Source organism: Lontra canadensis, unplaced genomic scaffold, assembly GCF_010015895.1.
Source record: "Lontra canadensis isolate GAN:19392208 unplaced genomic scaffold, GSC_riverotter_1.0 scaffold1, whole genome shotgun sequence".
NCBI classification, from domain to species: domain Eukaryota; kingdom Metazoa; phylum Chordata; class Mammalia; order Carnivora; family Mustelidae; genus Lontra; species Lontra canadensis.
Genome location: NW_022630995.1, coordinates 81,183,412 through 81,201,175, shown reverse-complemented (window position 1 = coordinate 81,201,175; position 17,764 = coordinate 81,183,412). Strand labels below are relative to the sequence as shown.

General features: G+C 37.1%; 1 protein-coding gene and 1 long non-coding RNA gene across 5 annotated transcripts in view; one reads left to right on the top strand and one right to left on the bottom strand.

Annotated features, from left to right (window-relative positions):
* Positions 1-17,764, bottom strand: part of LOC116867943 — a 70,731-nt gene that overhangs the window by 19,612 nt on the left and 33,355 nt on the right. The gene's annotated exons all lie outside the window — the stretch shown is intronic.
* ABHD18 (abhydrolase domain containing 18) overlaps positions 1-17,764 on the top strand; it is a 50,630-nt gene that overhangs the window by 28,807 nt on the left and 4,059 nt on the right. For all 3 annotated transcript variants that reach the window (XM_032857955.1, XM_032857949.1, XM_032857957.1), the window contains 3 exons: positions 6,104-6,242; positions 8,305-8,394; positions 9,039-9,140. In XM_032857955.1, the coding sequence (XP_032713846.1) occupies positions 6,104-6,242; positions 8,305-8,394; positions 9,039-9,140 (331 nt within the window). The remainder of the gene's footprint in view (positions 1-6,103; positions 6,243-8,304; positions 8,395-9,038; positions 9,141-17,764) is intronic.

Sequence of the window (17,764 nt, the reverse complement as noted above, 5' to 3'; positions counted from 1 at the left end):
CCACATCAGTAACTGTTATATAAAAGAGCAAACTGAGGGGTGCCTGGGTAGCTCAGTCAGCTGAGCGTCTGCCTTGGGCTCAGGTCATGATCCCAGGGTCCTGCGATCAACCCCCACATTGGACTCCCTGCTCAATGGGGAAGCCTACTTCTCCCTCTCCTGCTCCCCTGCTTGTGCTCTCTCTCTGCCAAATAAATAAATAAAATCTTTTTTTTTTTTTTTAGATTTTATTTACTTATTTGACAGAGAGGGATCACAAGTAGGCAGAGAGGCAGGCAGAGAGAGAGGAGGAAGCAGGCTCCCTGCCAGGCAGAGAGCTCGATGAGGGACTCGATCCCACGACCCTGAGATCATGACCTGAGCCGAAGGCAAAGGCTTAACCCACTGAGCCACCCAGGTGCCCCTAAATAAATAAAATCCTAAAAAAAACCCAAAAACCAAAAAAACCCAAAAGAAACAAAAAAAAAAACTGAGGTGTATCTGAGAATTCAGACTTCCATATCAGGCCAAAATACATAATCAGGGCAGTTACTTGATAATAAATAGAAAATTGGAATGAGGATAACAAACAAATAGAAGGATACATGGGCTTTTTTTATGAGGAAGCACATGTATGATCTGTTTTGACAGAGTTTCCATAAATTCTGCCTTAAGGACTTAGAGCTCTGAGAGGATGTGGTAGGACAGTGGATATAAGCTCTTTAGGGCCCAGAATTCTGTTTTTCACAACTTGACAGTCTTATGACACCTAGTTGTTTGTGCATAATCACTCTACATTTACATATAATAACCATTGATAAAATGAATTTTTGTACACCTTGACAAGCTTCCTTCCAGAAGCCAATCACATATGTCTTTATATGAACTAAGTTTTGAAGATAGATTCTAATTTGGACACTTTAGTAATAAGATAGTATTATTTTTTATCACTATGCAGGCATACCTTGGAGATATTGTGGGTTCAGTTCCAGACCACTGCAGTAAAGGGAATATTGCAATAAAGCAACTGAAATTAATTTTTTGGTTTCCAGTGCTTATAAAATTTGTTTATACAATACTGTAGTCTGTTAAGTGTGCAATAGCATTATGTCTAAAAAAAATGTACATACCTTAATTTAAAAATATTGCTGGGGCACCTGTGTGGCTCAGTCAGTTGAGCATCTCTTGATTTTGGCTCAGATCATGATCTCAGGGTCGTGGGATCAAGCCCTGTATTGGGACTCCCTGCTCAGTAGGGAGTCTGCCTCTCTCCATCTCCCATTGCCCCCCATCTCTCTCTCACTAAAATAAATAAATGGATCTTTAAAAATATATATTGCTTCCAGTTATGGAATGAATAAGTCACAGGAATAAAAGGTACAGCATAGGGAATATAGTCATTGGTATCTTAACAGCGCTATATGGTGGTGACAGATGGTAGCTACTGTTGTGGTGACCACAGCATACATACAGACTTGTCAACTCACTATGTTGTGCACTTGAAACTAATGTAACACTGTGTGTCAACTATACTTCAATAAAATAACATAAAATAAAAAAGCTTTATTGCAAAAAATGCTAACCATTATCAGAGATTTCAGCAAGGCATGATCTTTGCTGGAGGAGGGTCTTGCCACAATGTTGATGACTGCTGACTGATCAAGGTGGTGGTTACTGAAGGTTGGGTGGCTGTGGTAATTTCTTAAAACAATAATGAAGTTTGCCAAATCGATTTACTCTTTCTTTCACAATTTCTCTGAAGCATATGATGCTGTTTCATAGCATTTTACCCACAATAGAACTTCCAGATTGGGAGTTCATCCTTTCAAACCCCGCCACTGACTTACCAACTAAGTTTATGTAATATTCTAAATCTTTTGTTGTCATTCAGCAATCTTCACAACATCTTCACCAGGTTTAGATTTCATCCCAAGAAAGCATTGTCTTTGATCATCCACAAGAAGCAATTCCTTGTCCATTAAAGGTTTATCATGAGATTGCAGCAATTCAGTCTCATCCTCGGGCTTTACTTCTAGTTCTAGTTCCTCTGCTATTTCTACCACCTCTGCAGTTTCTTACCCCACTGAAAATCAAAGTCATCCATGAGAGTTGGAATCAAAGTCTTCCAAATTCCTGTGAATGCTGATATTTTTATCTCTTCCTGTGAATCACAAGTGATCTTACTGGCATCTAGAATGGTGACCCCTTTCCAGAAAGTTTTCAATTCACTTTGCCCAGATCCATCAGAGGAACCACTATCTATGGTAGCTATAGCCTTATGAAATGCAGTTCTTTTTTTTTTTATTAACATATAATGTATTATTAGCCCCAGGGGTACAGGTCTGTGAATCACCAGGTTTACACACTTCACAGCACTCACCATAGCACATACCCTCCCCAATGTCCATAACCCCACCACCCTCTCCCTACTCCCCTCCCTCCGCAACCCTCAGTTGTTTGTTTTGTGAGATTAAGAGTCTCTTGTGGTTTGTCGGGAGGTTTGTCTCCCTCCCGATCCCATCTTGTTTCATTTATTCTTTTCCTACACCCCAAACCCCCCACATTGCCTCTCAACTTCCTCATATCAGGAAGATCATATGATAGTTGTCTGAAATGCAGTTCTTAAATAATAGGACTTGAAAGTCAAAATTATTTCTTGCCCCTTGGGTATGAAATAGATGTTGTGTTAGCAGGCCTGAAAATATTAATCTTGTTGTACATCCCCATCAGAACTCTTGGGTAACCACATGTATTGTCAATGCAGTGTAGTTATGTTTTAGAAGGAATCTTTTTTCTGAGCAAGTAGGTCTCAACAGTGGGCTTAAAATATTCCGTTACCATGTTGTCAACAGATGCACTGTTGCTTAAGCTTTATTGTTCCATTTATAGAGCAAGGCGTAGTAGATTTAGCATAATTCTTGATAGTTCTATGAGCCCTGGCTTCAACGTAAAGATACCAGCTGCAATTAGCCTCTAAGAAGAGAGTCAGCCCCTGCTTTGAAGCCCTGAAGCCGGGCATTGACATCTCTCTAACTATGAAAGTCCTAGATGGCATCTTCTTCCAACAGAATGCTGTTTTTCAACGTTGAAAGTCAGTCGTTGAGGGGCATCTGGGTGGCTTGGTCAGTTGCACATCTGCCTTCGGCTTGGGTCGTGGACCCAGGGTTCTGGGATCAAGCCCTACATCTAGCTCCCTACTCAGTGGGGAGCCTGCTTCTCCCTCTTCCTCTGCTGCTCCCCCTACTTGTGCTCACTCTTCTTCTCTCTCTGTCAAATGAATAAATAAAATCTTTAACAAAAAAAGAAAGAAAGAAAATCTGTTGTTGGATGCCAGGGTTGCTCAGTTGGTTAAGCGTCTGACTTCTGATTTTGACTCAGATCATGCTCTCAGGATCATGGGATCAAGCCCTGCATCAGGCTCTGCACTCTGCAGGGAGTCTGTTTGAGGATTCTCTCCTCCTCCTCCCTCTGCCTCTCCCTCCATTCACGTGCTCTCTCTCTTTCTTGCTAAAATAAATAAAATCTTTTAAAAAAAGAAAAGGAAAGGAAAGGAATAATCTGTTGTTTAGTGTAGCTGCCCTGTTAATCATTTTAGCTAGATCTTCTGGATAACTTGGCTGTAGCTTTCACATCAGTACCTTCTGCTTCACCGTGCACTTTAATGTTACGGAGATGGCTTCCTTTTTTTATGATTTATTTTATTTTATAGAGAGCATGCAAGAGTGGGGGGAAAGAGCAGAGGGAGAAGAAGAATCTCAAGTGCACTCCCTGCTGAGTGTGGAGCCTAAAGTGGGACTGAATCTGGGGCCCCTGAGATCATGACCTGAGCTGAAATCAAGAGTCAGTCACTTAACCAACTGAGCCACCCAGGCACTCCGATGGCTTCCTTTCTTAAACCTCATGAACCAACCTCTTTTTTTTTTTTTTTTTTTTAAGATTTTATTTATTTATTTGACACAGAGAGAAAGAGCATGCACAGGCAGGGTAGTAGTAGGCAGAGGGAAAAGGAGAAGAAGCTTCCTGCAGAGGGGGGAGTCCGATGCAGATCCCAGGACCCGGGGATCATGATCTGAGCCGAAGGCAGTCACTTAACCGACTAAGCCACTCAGACACCCGAACCGTCTCTTTTAGCTTCAAACTGTTCTGCAGCTTCCTCACCTTCTCACCCTTCATAGAATTGAAGAGAGTTAGGGCCTTGCCTTGGAATAGGCTTTGGCTTAAGGGAATGTTGTGGCTATTTTGATTTTCTATCCAGATAGTAAAACTTTCTCTGCATTAGCAAGAAAACTATTTCACTTGCTATTTTGTGTCTTCTCTGGAGTAGTACTTTTAATTTCCTTCAAGAACTTTTCCTTTGCATTCAGAATTTGGCTAACTGCTGCATGAGGCCTACCTTTTGGCCTATTTCAACTTTTGACATCCCTTCCTCACTGAGTTTAATCACTTCTAGCTTTTTGATTTCTATTTATTTATTTGTTTATTTATTTTTAAGACTTTATTTTTAAGTAATCTCAATACTCAACATAGAGCTCAAATGTACAACCCAAAGATCAAGAGTCACATGCTCTACTGACTAAGCCAGTCACGTGGCCCTCTAGCTTTTGATTTAAAGTGAGAGATCTGTGACTTCTCTTTTCACTTGAACGTGGAAGCCATTGTAGGGTTATTAACTTGTGTACGTTCAAGGTTGTTATGTCTTGGGGAATAGGAAGGTGGGATAGAGGGACAGGGGAAGAACAGCCAGTCAGTGGAGCAGTCAGAACACATACGACGTTTATCCATGAAGTTTGCCATCTTACATGGGAACAGTTCCATGATGCCCCAAGTCAGTTACAACAGTAACATCACAGATCACCATGACAAATACAATAACCAAGAAGGTTTTAAATATTGTAAGAATTACTAAAATATGACAGAGACATGAAGTTAGGAAATACTGTTGGCAAAATAGCACCAGTAGATTTAATCAACATAGGGTTGCCATAAACCTTTAATTTCTAAGAAATACAGAATCTCCACGGTGCAATAAAATAACGTATGCCTGTGTAAGAATGGTTTTAGAATTTAAAAAGATCATTTAAGTACTTTTTTTTTTAAGGTTTTATTTATTTATCTGACAGAGTGAGATAGAACAAGTAGGGGGAACAGCAAGCAAAGGGAGAGGGAGAAGCAGGCTCCCGCTGAGCAAGGAGCCTGATGCAGGACTCAATCTCAAGACCCTGGGATTGTGACCTGAGACAAAGGCAGATGCTTAACGGAGTGAGCCACCCAGATGCCCTCAAAGAAGATCATTTAAATACTTCTAAAGAGGTGTACTTACTTGTAAAATTAGTTTCTAAGAACAAGAAATTCTAGTTGAATTGGTCTTTAAGTTAATCAAAACATGTATTTTTATAAAAGATTACTTTTCTGACCAACTTTTAATTATAAAATAAAAAAGTCATGGAGATGAAAAGTAGAGTATGAAGAACATAGTCAAGAATATTGTAATAACATTGTATAGTGACAGATGGCAACTACGATTACCTTGCTGAGCACTGAGAAACGTATGTGTGTATATATATGTATATATATATATATATACACACACACATATTTACACATACACACATATATATCTGAAACTAATATTATGTATGTTAACTATACTACATTCAAAAATCAGAAAAAATTTCTAGTTGATTATATTCATAAATTGTATATTTTGTGAAAAATAAGCAGATTTTAAGATTTTGGAAATACATGAGTATTAGGTTAAATTTTTACATTGCTTTTAAAAAATGTTTATGCTTTAAGTTCTGTTGTAGTAACAGAAGGAACAACAATGAATTTTTTTTAAGTTTCTTTAAGTGCTATCAAATAAATATTATTTCCTGGACTTCAAAATAGCTAAATAATTGAAATTCAATAAAGATTCGATAAAGAGCATTTATTGCTTTTAAAAATAAATTTTAATTAATTGTAGAATAATGTTAGCACTCTAATTCCATCGATTTATTCCATTGTTTTACTTAGCTAACTCATCCTTTAAAAGAAAAACATGAAGTCTGGCTACCTGTTGTAAATTTGCTTATATTAAAATGTAAATGCAAAAATAATTTTCTCTTTTGTCTTGTGAGGCTAGAAGGTCCAGCTTAAAAAACGTGTCTGACCTTTTTGTGATGGGAGGAGCTCTTGTTTTAGAATCTGCTGCTCTCTTGCACTGGCTAGAGAGAGAGGGTTATGGACCTCTAGGAATGACCGGAATATCCATGGGAGGACATGTAAGCCTTTTAATTTCAACTGATATTTCATTGTGATTATATTCATAAAATCTAGAGAATGTAGTTATTTTAAAAATTCACTTCAGGTAGAGAATTAATTTTAGTTTTGGAAATAGGTTTCAAACTTTTCCAGTTACAATGATTTTTTTTTTTGGTATGATTTATGTAGACATTGTACTACTTATTTCACAGTTATAGCTCAGATATTAGATTTAATATTTTATTAGAAGTTGATTTTTTAAAAATAAAAATAATAAAACTGATTTTTATAAAGCTTAACTTTTCACATCTCAAGTGTAAATACCTTATTTTGCTGTTAAATTGGCAAAGATAGCAAATTTGGAAAATACTTTTAATTTATCTCTTATGTCTATGCCCACAGTCACCAGCTTGTTTTACTTTGTCTTCTAGAGGGTACTAAAACAGCCTCCAAGTGGTTTCTCTGTCACTCGTCTTTTCTCTTATTAATCTTCTTCTAAGTTTTTCTTCATACCATTACTAGAGTGATTTTCCTAAATCTCATCTCTGTTCTCTCCCATTTAAAACCTGCCAAAGGCTTGCTATTGTACTGGGCTCTAGCTATGCCAGGTGCTAGCAACCCTCAGGGGCCCTCTCATTCCTAGCCAAAATAGCAGTTTGCCCTTCTGGTTCCAGTCCAGAGCTTACTTTCTATGAGAAGCTCTTCCTGACTCCCAGCCTAACCTCAGACCATACTTCATCTCTCATTTGTGCTTATTTCACTGCACTGTGATTACTTGTTTAGCAGTTTATTCTCTCCATGAAGCAGTTGGTTCAATGAGGACTCAGAAATATGCTCTAGTTTGTTACCTGGACATATTAGCCACTCAGTACATTTAGAAAGAAACAAGTTTTTGGTAAGTCATTTGAATTATAAAATTAAGTTCAAAAACTGATTAAAATTTGCAAGAACTATTAGACCATGAATTTGAGGGGTGGAAGAGGATTTCTTTTCCTACCTAGTAGTGTTTCTACTTTTATGACCTAGATTGGGATCCTATAACTTTCACTTGAATTACTTCCTATACTGGTTTCCCTACCTCAGGTTTTACCTGCTCTAATCAATCCTATAAATTGCTATCATTTTGGCTTCCTTAAATCACTTCTTTGACAATGCCGCTCCTTTGCCCAGACCTCTTTGTTAATTCCCCATTATATACAGAGCAAAAGGGACCTATAATCTGATACTGTCCCATCTTTCCAGACCTAACTATCTCTCCCACCTCATTGGCTATATGTACCCTATTAACCAGCCAAACTAAAGTATATTGGCTTGTTTTCCTACCTGCTTTTCCACTTTTTCCTTTTTCACCATCTTGCCTTTGATCATATTTTTTTTTTAATATGGAAGACAAGATCTCCTCTCTCATTTCCCCTGAGAGACAGCCAGTTCATGAAGCCTTCTGTTATTCCTTTAGCCAAAAATAACTTTTTCCTTTTCTAAACACACACATTACATTACTTTATATCACTTATATAATCTGTTTATAGTTCACCAAATTCTTGGCATTTTTCAGTTAGCCCCAAATGTCTAAGGTTTTATAGTTGTGATTTTGCTGTATCTGAGCAGATCATTTAGGTAATGAATATCATTTGCCTGCTCCCCAGCATCTACATTTCAGTCTGTTTGGTCTGTATTTATCCAGTAGAAAGTAGTTCTCTATGAAGGGTTTTGAGATGATTTAAAATTTTACAACATTTATTATTTTCTAAGGGGGAAGTTGTATGTCATTGAATTTGTGATTTGGGGAGTTTCAGAAGGTTGCTAGACATTCTCATGAGTATTTAGAGATTTTTTTTTTTTAAGATTTTATTTTTAAGTAATCTCTATACCCAACTTGGGGCTCAAATTTACAACCCTGAGATTAAGAGTGTCGTGCTCTACTGACTGAGACAACCAGATGCCCCACGTATTTAGAGATTTTGTGTTCATATCTTATCTCACCAATTACTACCCAGACTACTTCTTAATAATAAATCTTTTCATTTTAATGAGTAGAAATTTAAACAGAAGCTCTCTAACTGACTGTTAAACATATTGCAGATGGCTTCCTTAGCGGTATCCAACTGGCCTAAGCCCATGCCACTGATTCCATGTCTGTCTTGGTCCACAGCATCTGGGGTCTTCACTACGGTAATTTAATTGCAATTAATATTTAAATAGCTACATATAATTAAAATTAATTGTTTGGGGGTTCTCAAAACCACCTCCAGGTTTGCTGATTCTCTAGAAGGTATCACAGGGCTCACCATATAGTCTGATTTATGACTAAGACTTATTATATCAAAAGGATACAATACAAAGAATCAGCAAAGGGAGAAGGCACATGGGGCAAAATCCAGAGGAAATTAGGCATAACCAGCCATTGGAATCTTACACGATTTGTTTAATTCATCCATCACTGTGTTGTGATAGTACGTGTGAGAAGCTCAGTTGAGCCTGGCAGCCCAGGGTAATCAGGGGTCAGTCACTTAGGCACTCTCTGCCTCACATGTACCAAAATTCCAGATGAAAAGTACATGTTCAGCAGAAACTACATTGTACAAGAAGTTTGGGGAGAGTGCCCCACTTTGTCATTTAGAAAGTTGTATATTGGGATTAGGAACTGTTTGTCAAGGTTCCAGACTCTAATCAAGGGCCAACATTGCAAGCAGGGCTTTCTAAAGATAGGAAGCTTCAAGCCTGCTATGTTTGTTCTTTTCTGCATACTACTAATAAAATTATTGGGCAAAATGTTTTATGGAATGATTTGATCTTAACATAGTTTGTTATTTCAGGGTGTTCTAAGTAAATCGATTAATTGGAGGGAGTTGGAAAAGCAGTATTATACACAGACAGTTTATGAAGAAGAAATTATTCACATGCTTGAATACTGTGGAGTAAGTATTTTTAACCTCTGCATAAATTGAGGGGAAAAGTTGATGGTGTTTAATGATTCGGTTTTTTAAAAAAGAATCACAAATTGGTTAAAAAGCAGTAGTGCTTTCTAGTTTTTAAGATTCTTCATTTTAAAATATAGATGTAAAAAAAATCATGCAATGCAAATGTATGGCTTACACCAGTAGAATAAAAATTGACCACCCAGGCATACCTGGGTGGCTCAGTCAGTTAAGTGTCTGCCTTTGGCTTAGGTCATGATCCCAGAGTCCTGGGATTGAGCCCTGCATCGGGCTCCCTACTGAATGGGGAGCCTGATTCTCCCTCTTCCTCTGCTACTCCCCCTGCTTATGCACGCTCACTCTCTATATCTCTCAAATAAATTAATAAAATTTTTAAAATGATAAAAGAAATTGACCACCTAGATAGTCCACGATGGCAGAGGAGCTGGAGACCTTAGTTTCTTCTGGTCCCAGGAATTCAGCTAGATAGCTATCAAATAATTTTGAACACCTGTGAAGTCAACTGGAGTTCTAAGAAAAGAATAGCTGCAACTCTACAAATAGAGAAGCAACTACTTTCTGCAAGAATGACAAGATGAAAAAACTCACTTCATAAGAGAACAAGAGGCAGCACTGATAGCCAGGGACCTAATCAGTATGGATATAAGTAAGGTGTCAGGTCTAGAGTTCAGAATAACAATTATAAAAATACTATCTGGGTTTAAAAAAGCATAGAAAACACTAGAGAATCCCTTTCTGGAGAACTAAAAAAACTAAAATGTAATCAAGTCAAAATCAAAAAGACTATTAATAAGATGCAATAAAAAGTGGAGGCTTTAACTGCTGAGATAAATGAGCTCCAGAAGAGAGAATTAGTGACATAGAAGACCAAACAATGGAGAATAAAAAGGCTGAGAAAAAGAGAGATAAACAACTACTGGATCACAAGGGGAGAATTTGAGAGATATGTGATAACATAAAGTGAAATAATACTAGAATAATTGGGATCCCAGAAGAAGAAGAGAGAGAGAGAGGAGGGTGTGTAGAAGATATATTGGAGCAAATTATAGTGGAGAACTCCAATTTGGGGAAGGAAACAGGCATCAAAATGTAGGAGGTACAGGGAATCCCCCTCAAAAATCAATATATGCCCAACATATAATAGTGAAACTTGCAAATCTCAGAGATGAAGAGAAAATCCTGAAAGTAGCTTGGAATAAGAGGGCAGAAACATCAGATTGGCAGCAGCCCTATCCGCAGAGACCTGGCAGGCCAGAAGGGACTGGCTTGATGTGTTCAGGGTGCTGAATGAGAAAAATATGCAGCCAAGAATACTTTATCCAGCTAGAATGTTGGTCAAAAAAGACGAAGTGATAAAAAGCTTCCAGTACAAACAGAAACTAAAAGAATTTGTGATCTTCGCTTAAAGCGATCCTTTAAGCTAAGAGACAGCCCAAAAGTAACATAGACCAGAAAGGAACAGAGACAATATACAGAAATAGTGACTTTACAGCTAATATAATGGTAGTAACCTTTCAGTAGTTACTCTGAATGTAAATGGGCTAAATGCCCCCAATCAAAAGACACAGGGTATCAAATTGAATTTTAAAAAGGCAAGACCCATCAGTAGCTGTTTGCAAGAGACTCATTTTAGACTCAAAGACACCTCCAGATTTAAAATGAGGGGATGGAAGACTATTTATCATGCTAATGGACATCAAAAGAAAGCTGAGGTGGCAGTCCTTAAATCAGACAAATTAGATTTTAAACCAAAGACAGTAATAAGAGATTAGGAAGGACGCTTTATCATAATTAAAGAGTCTATCCAACAAGAAGATCTAACAGTTATAAATATTTATGCCCCTAACATGGGAGCAGCCAATTATATAAGCCAATTAATAACAAAATTGAAGAAACACATAAATAATAATACAGTAATAGGAGGGGACTTTAACACCCCCCCCCCCCAGAAAACCAACAAGGAAATAAGGGCTTTGAATGACACACTGGACCAGATAGACTTCACGGATATATTCAGAGCATTCCACCTAAAGCAACAAAGTATATATTCTTCTTGAGTACACATAGGACATTCTCCAGAATAGATCACATACTGGGTCACAAATCAGGTCTCATCTGGTACCAAAAGTTGGGATCATTCCCTGCATATTTTCAGACCACAATTCTTTGAAACTGGAACTCACTTATAAGAGGAAATTTGGAAAGAATGCAAATGCGTGGAGGCTAAAGAGCATCCTAGTAAGAATGAATGGGTCAACCAGAAAATTAAAAGAATTTAAGAAATTCATGGAAAAAAATGAAAATGAAAACACATTTGTTCAAAACCTTTGGGATGCAGCAAAGGCAGTCCTAAGAGGGAAATATATAGCAATACAAACCTTTCTCAAGCAATAAGAAAGGTCTCAAGTACACAACCTAACCTTAAATCTAAAGGAGATGGAGAAAGAACAGCAAATAAAACCTAAAACCAGAGGAGAAGAGAATTAATAAAGATTAGAGTAGAAATCAATGAAATAGAAATCAAAAGAGCAGCAGAACAAATCAACAACACTAGGAGCTGGTTCTTTGAAAGAATAAGATTGATAAACCCCTGGCCAGACTTATCAAAAAGAAAAGAGAAAGGACCCAAGTAAATAGTCATGAATGAAAGAGGAGAGATCACAATCACCCCAAAGAAATAGAAACAATTATAATAACGTATTATGAGCAACTATATGCCAAAAAATTAGGCAATCTGGAAGAAATGGATGCATTCTTAGAGACATAAACTACCAGAACTGAACCAGGAAGAAATAGAAAACCTGACCAGACCCATAACCAGCAAGGAAATTGAAGCAGTAATCAAAAATCTCCCAACAAACAAGAGCCCAGGGCCAGATGGCTTCCCAAGGGAATTCTACCAAACATGGGAAGAGCTAATACATATTCTTTGAAGCTGTTTCAGAAAATTGAAATGGAAGGAAAACTTCCAAATTCTTCTTATGAGTCCAGCATTACCTTGATCCCAAAACTAGACAAAGACCCCACAAAATGGAGAATTACAAACCAATATCCCTGATGAACATGGATGCAAAAATCCTCACCAAGTTACTAGCTAGTAGGATCCAACAGTACATTAAAAGGATTGTTCACCATGACCAAGTGGGATTTATTCTTACGCTACAAGGGTGATTCAACATCCACAAATCAATCAATGTGATACACTACATAAGTAAAGGACAAGACCCGTGTGATCCTCTCAATGTAGAAAAAGCATTTGGTAAAATACAGTATCCTTTCTTGATAAAAATTCTCTGCCATGTAGGGATAGCAGGAACATACCTCAATATCATAAAAGCCATCTATGAAAAGCTCATAGTATCATTCTCAACAGGAAAAAACTGAGAGCTTTTCCCCTAAGGTCAGGAAAACTACAGGGATGTCGACTATCACCACTGTTGTTCAACATAGTACTAGAAGTCCTAGCCTCACCTATCAGACAACAAAAAGAAATAAAAGGCACCCAAATCAGCAAAGAAGAAGTCAAACTCTAACTTTTCACCAATGACATGGTACTCTATGTGGAAAACCCAAAAGACTTTTCCCCAAAATTGCTAGAACTCATACAGAAATTCAGCAAAGTGGCAGGATATAAAATCAGTGCACAGAAATCAGTTGCATTTCTATACACTAACAATGAAACAGAAGAAAGAGAAATTAAGGAGTTGATCCCATTTACAATTGCACCAAAAACCATAAGATACCCAGCAATAAAGCTAACCAAAGAGGCAAAGGATTTGTACTCAGAAGACTATAGAGTACTCATGAAAGAAACTGAAGAAGATACAAAGAATGGAAAAATACTCTGTGCTCACAGATTGGAAGAACAATTATTGTTAAAATATCTGTGCTACCTAGAGCAATCTATACATGCAATGAATTCCTTTCAAAATACCATCAACTTTTTTCACAGAGCTGGAACAAATAATCCTAAAAAGTGTATGGAGCCAGAGAAGACTCCAAATAGCAAAAGGATTGTTGAAAAAGAAAACCAAAGCTGGTCACATCTCAATTCCAGACTTCAAGCTGTATTACAAAGCTATAATCATCAAGACATATGGTACTGGCATAAAAACAGACACGTAGACCAATGGCATAGTATAGAAAGCCCAGAAATGGACCCTCCACTCTATGGTGCACTACTTTGACAAAGCAGGAAAGAATGTCCAATGGAAAGACAGTCTTTTCAACAAATGGTGTTTGGAAAATTGGACAGCCACATGCAGAAAAATTAGACTGGACCATTTCTTTACACCATACACAAAAATAGACTCAAAGTAGATGAAAGACCTAAATGTGAGACAGGAATCCATCAAGATCCTAGAGGAGAATGCAGGGAACAACCTCTATGACCTTGGCCACAGCAACTTCTTGCTGGATATATCTCTAAAGGCAAAGTAAACAAAGGCCAAAATGAACTATTGGGACTTTGTCAAGATAAAAAGCTTTTGCACAGCAAAGGAAATAGTCGACAAAACAAAAGACAATGGACAGAATGGGAGAAGACATTTGCAAATGTCTTATCAGATAAAGGGCTAGTATCCAAAATCTATAAAGAATTTACCAAACTCAATACCCAAGAACAAATAATCCAGTCAAGAAATGGGCAGAAGACATGAACAGACATTTCTCCAGAGAAGACATACAGATTGCCAACAGATACATGAAAAAATGCTCAATATCACTTGACATCAGGGAAATACAAATCAAAACCTCAATTAGATACCACCTACACCAGACAGAATGGCTAAAATTAAGTCAGGAAATGACAGATGCTAGTAAGGATGTGGAAAAAGGGGAACCCTCTTACACTGTTGGTGGGAATGCAAGCTGGTACAGCCACTCTGGAAAACAATATGGAGGTTCCTCAAAAAGTTGAAAATAGAGCTACTGTATGATCCAGGAATTACACTACTGGTTATTTACCTCAAAGATACAAATACAGTGATCTGAAGGGGCACCTGCACCCCAATGTTTATAGCAGCTGTGTTCACAATTTCTAAACTATTTAAAGAGCCCAGATGTCCATCGACAGATGAATGGATAAAGAAGATGGAATAGAATACTACTCAGCCATCAAAAAAAAAATTTTTTTTCATTTGCAGCAGTGTGGGTGGAACTAGAGGGTATTATGCTAAGGGAGGGTATTATGCTAAGTGAAATAAGTCAGTCAGAGAAAGACAATTATGATCTTGTATGTGTACTTAAGAAACAAAACAGAGGATCATCAGGGGAAGAGTGGAAAAAAATTTAAAATTTAAAATTTTTAAAAAAGGACCACCCAACCCAGAAACCACTTCCATGTGTCCTAATTAAAAAGCCCTTCTCCCCCAACTATTAATCATTATCCTGATTTTTATAGTAATTACTTCCTCTGTCTTTACAATAATTTTATTGTCCCAATGTGTGTCATTAGACACAATTCTTTTATGTGCTTTGAAGAATCTTTTAATCTGTAAGTTCTATTTCTTTCCCATTCCTTGTAATTTATCAATTGATGAATTTAGGCTATTTATTTGTAGAGTTTCTCACATTCTAGCTTTTTTTTTTTTTTTAAGATTTTAATTTATTTGTCAGAGAGTGAGAGAGAGAGAGAGAGAGAAAGAGCACAAGCAGGGGGAGGGGCTGGCAGAGGGAGAAGCAGGCTCCCTGCTGAGCAAGGAGCCTGATGTGGAACTTGATCCCAGGATCCATGATCTGAGCGGAATGCTGATGCTTAACCACTTGAGCCACCCAGGTGTCCCAAGTGTAGCTATTTCTGATTGCATTCTCATGGTACAGTTTAGCATGTTCACCCAAGCTCTATATTGCCTGAAAGTTGGCAGCTGGGTCTAGAGTCTCCATTCAGTTTTTATTCCTTTAGTAGGAGTACAGGAAGCACATAATGTCTAGTCTCTATGTTGTGGTGTAAGCCTCCATTTTTAATACCTAAGTCTCTTAATAGTGGAGAGCTGCAAAATGCTGATGTTCTATCCTTTTTTAATTTATTCATTTGAATGCTTGTATAAAAAGGCACTTATCTATTATTTGGTTACCTAGTAGTTCAGTTCATCTAGGAAAGGCAAGATAAATGCTTGATTCTTTACTGTAATCTGCCAGTTTTCAGGAAATTTAATTGGTTCCCTGTTAGTTTCCTAAGGTGACCAATTCCTTTAATGATTTTTTTTCTTTTTATGAATTTTTAATTTTACACATTCAGTTTAGAAGTCACTGTGAATCTGAAGAAATCTCAGAAAGGAAACGAGACTCTCCACTATCAATTAGGACTTTTGTAATTATACCACTATAAATCTCACTCTTGTAAAGTAAGTCTGTCTTGCATAACCTGAAAGGATTATTACGTGCCTAAGAACTTTATTACAAAATACCTCTACCTGCTAGTTAGTTCCTTGTGCTCCCCTGTACATATAAGCCAAAAGATGCCTATATCTGAGAGCTTATGAGAAAACTCAATATGAAAATTTTTTGAAGGGAGAATCAAAAATTTTGGTTGTCTGAAATGGCAGTGTGGTCTTACCCTGCACTTTCTTTGTGCCTCTAACTCATGAGGATTGTATAGAAGTGTTTTGTCCCGGGGCGCCTGAGTGGGTCAGTGGGTTAAGCATCTGCCTTCAGCTCAGGTCATGATCCCACTGTCCTGGGATTGAGCCCCACATCAGGCTCCCTTCTTAACAGGGAGCCTTCTTCTCCCTCTCCCTCTGCTGCTCCCCCTGCTTGTGCTCCCTTTCTCTCTCTGTCAAATAAATAAAAAAAATCTTTAAAAAAAAAAACAAGTTTTTTTGTCCCAGAACTAGTTCACAGTCATGCATAGTCAAGAAATGTCAAGATGGCTTCCTTCTTTTTTGTTATAAAAATAGTTTTTCCAATCAAAAGCAGTTAAAGTTGATGGTGTAGCCCTCTGAGTAATTCTAGTTTGCTTAATCTTATATTTCTCAATGTTTCCAAACTTCCTTTTCCATTCCCTCTTATATATAAATTTGATCTGGATGACTTCAGTGATTTGTTCTACTAGCCAGGTTGTTGGGTTCCTTTTTTTCCCTTGGCTTCAACCAATTTTTCATTCTTTAATTTTTTAAATAGATTATATGGCCATATAGTTCAAGCATCATGAAGTATAAAAAGGCATATAATGAAACACATCCTACCCTTATTCTCAATTTGCCTAAGTCCTGTCTCCCTCAATAAATAACCCATTATTTATTAACATTTCAAGGAATTTTTCAAACCAGTAGAAATATGAGCTTTTTTCTTACCTTTTTTTAGGGACTATACACAAATGTTTCTTTTTTCTTTTTTGCTGCTGCATAATAATCAATTATATGGGTGATGTACCATGATTTATTAACCAGTACCCTGTTGATGTGATTTCTCGTCTTTTTGCTCATAACAAACAGTGCTGCAATGAATAAATTTGTACATAAGTCATTTCACAAGTGTAAATTCCTAGAGATGTTGTTGCATTTGTAATGTTAGATTTTGTCTACTGCTTGTGTCTGTCTATACTAGCAGTAGAACGTGTGTATCTCTTTCCCCACAATTTCACAAATTGAGTGTGTAAGCAAACTTAAGGGTTTTGTTTTGTTTGTTAACCTGATGATGAAATTGGTATTGTTTTTATTTACTTAATTTTAAGTAAAATTTGACATGTTTCTAAGTTTAAGAGCTATATATATTTCAATGTCTGTGACCTGTATTTACATGTCGCTTGCTCACTTCTTCTATTGTGGTTTTGGGCTTTGTGTTCACTTCTAGCTCTTAATAAAAGCAGTTAGCTTTGTCATATAAGTTACAAATATATTTTCCCATACTGTCATTTTTTTTTGACTCTGCCCTTAGTATTTAATAAAGTTTATTTTACTTAAATTATATTGTACTTACAAGTCCTTAAACTAAGTACATACTTTTGAGATTTTAATAGGCAATTATTTTTTCCTTGATAATTTTAAATTCTTCTTAGTTCAACCTGAGAAAGGGGTTGGATGTGGGTGATGTATTACTTGCCAGGATACACTCATAAGGCTTTTGGAAGTTCTAAGATTCAGGCAGATCATGATTTCAAAACTTTGGCAATAAGCATATGGTGTAGACTAAATGATACCCTTTAGTGTTTAAGAGGAGACATTTAGCAATGTAGTATGTCTTTTATTTATCTAGTCCTCAGATAAATCTTGACATCTCTTTTTTCTTTGTTATTGTTTAAGTTGTAAAATATATGCAACATAAAATGTACAATTTCAACCATGTTGAGGTGTACAGTTCAGGGTGTTATTAAGTGCATTCACATTGTTGTGCAACCATTGCCTCTCTCCATCACCACCATCCATCTCCAGCACTTTTCATTTTACTAAACTGAAACTCTGTACCCATTAAATGATAATTCTTCATTCCCCCTCCTTCCAGCCCCTGGCAGTCCCCATTCAGTTCTCTATCTCTATGAATCGGACTCCTCTAGATTACCTCATAAAAGTTGGAATCATACAATATTTGTTGTTTGTGTCTAGCTTATTCATTTAGCATAGTGTCTTCAGGGTTCATCCATGTTGAAGTATGTATCAGAATTTCAT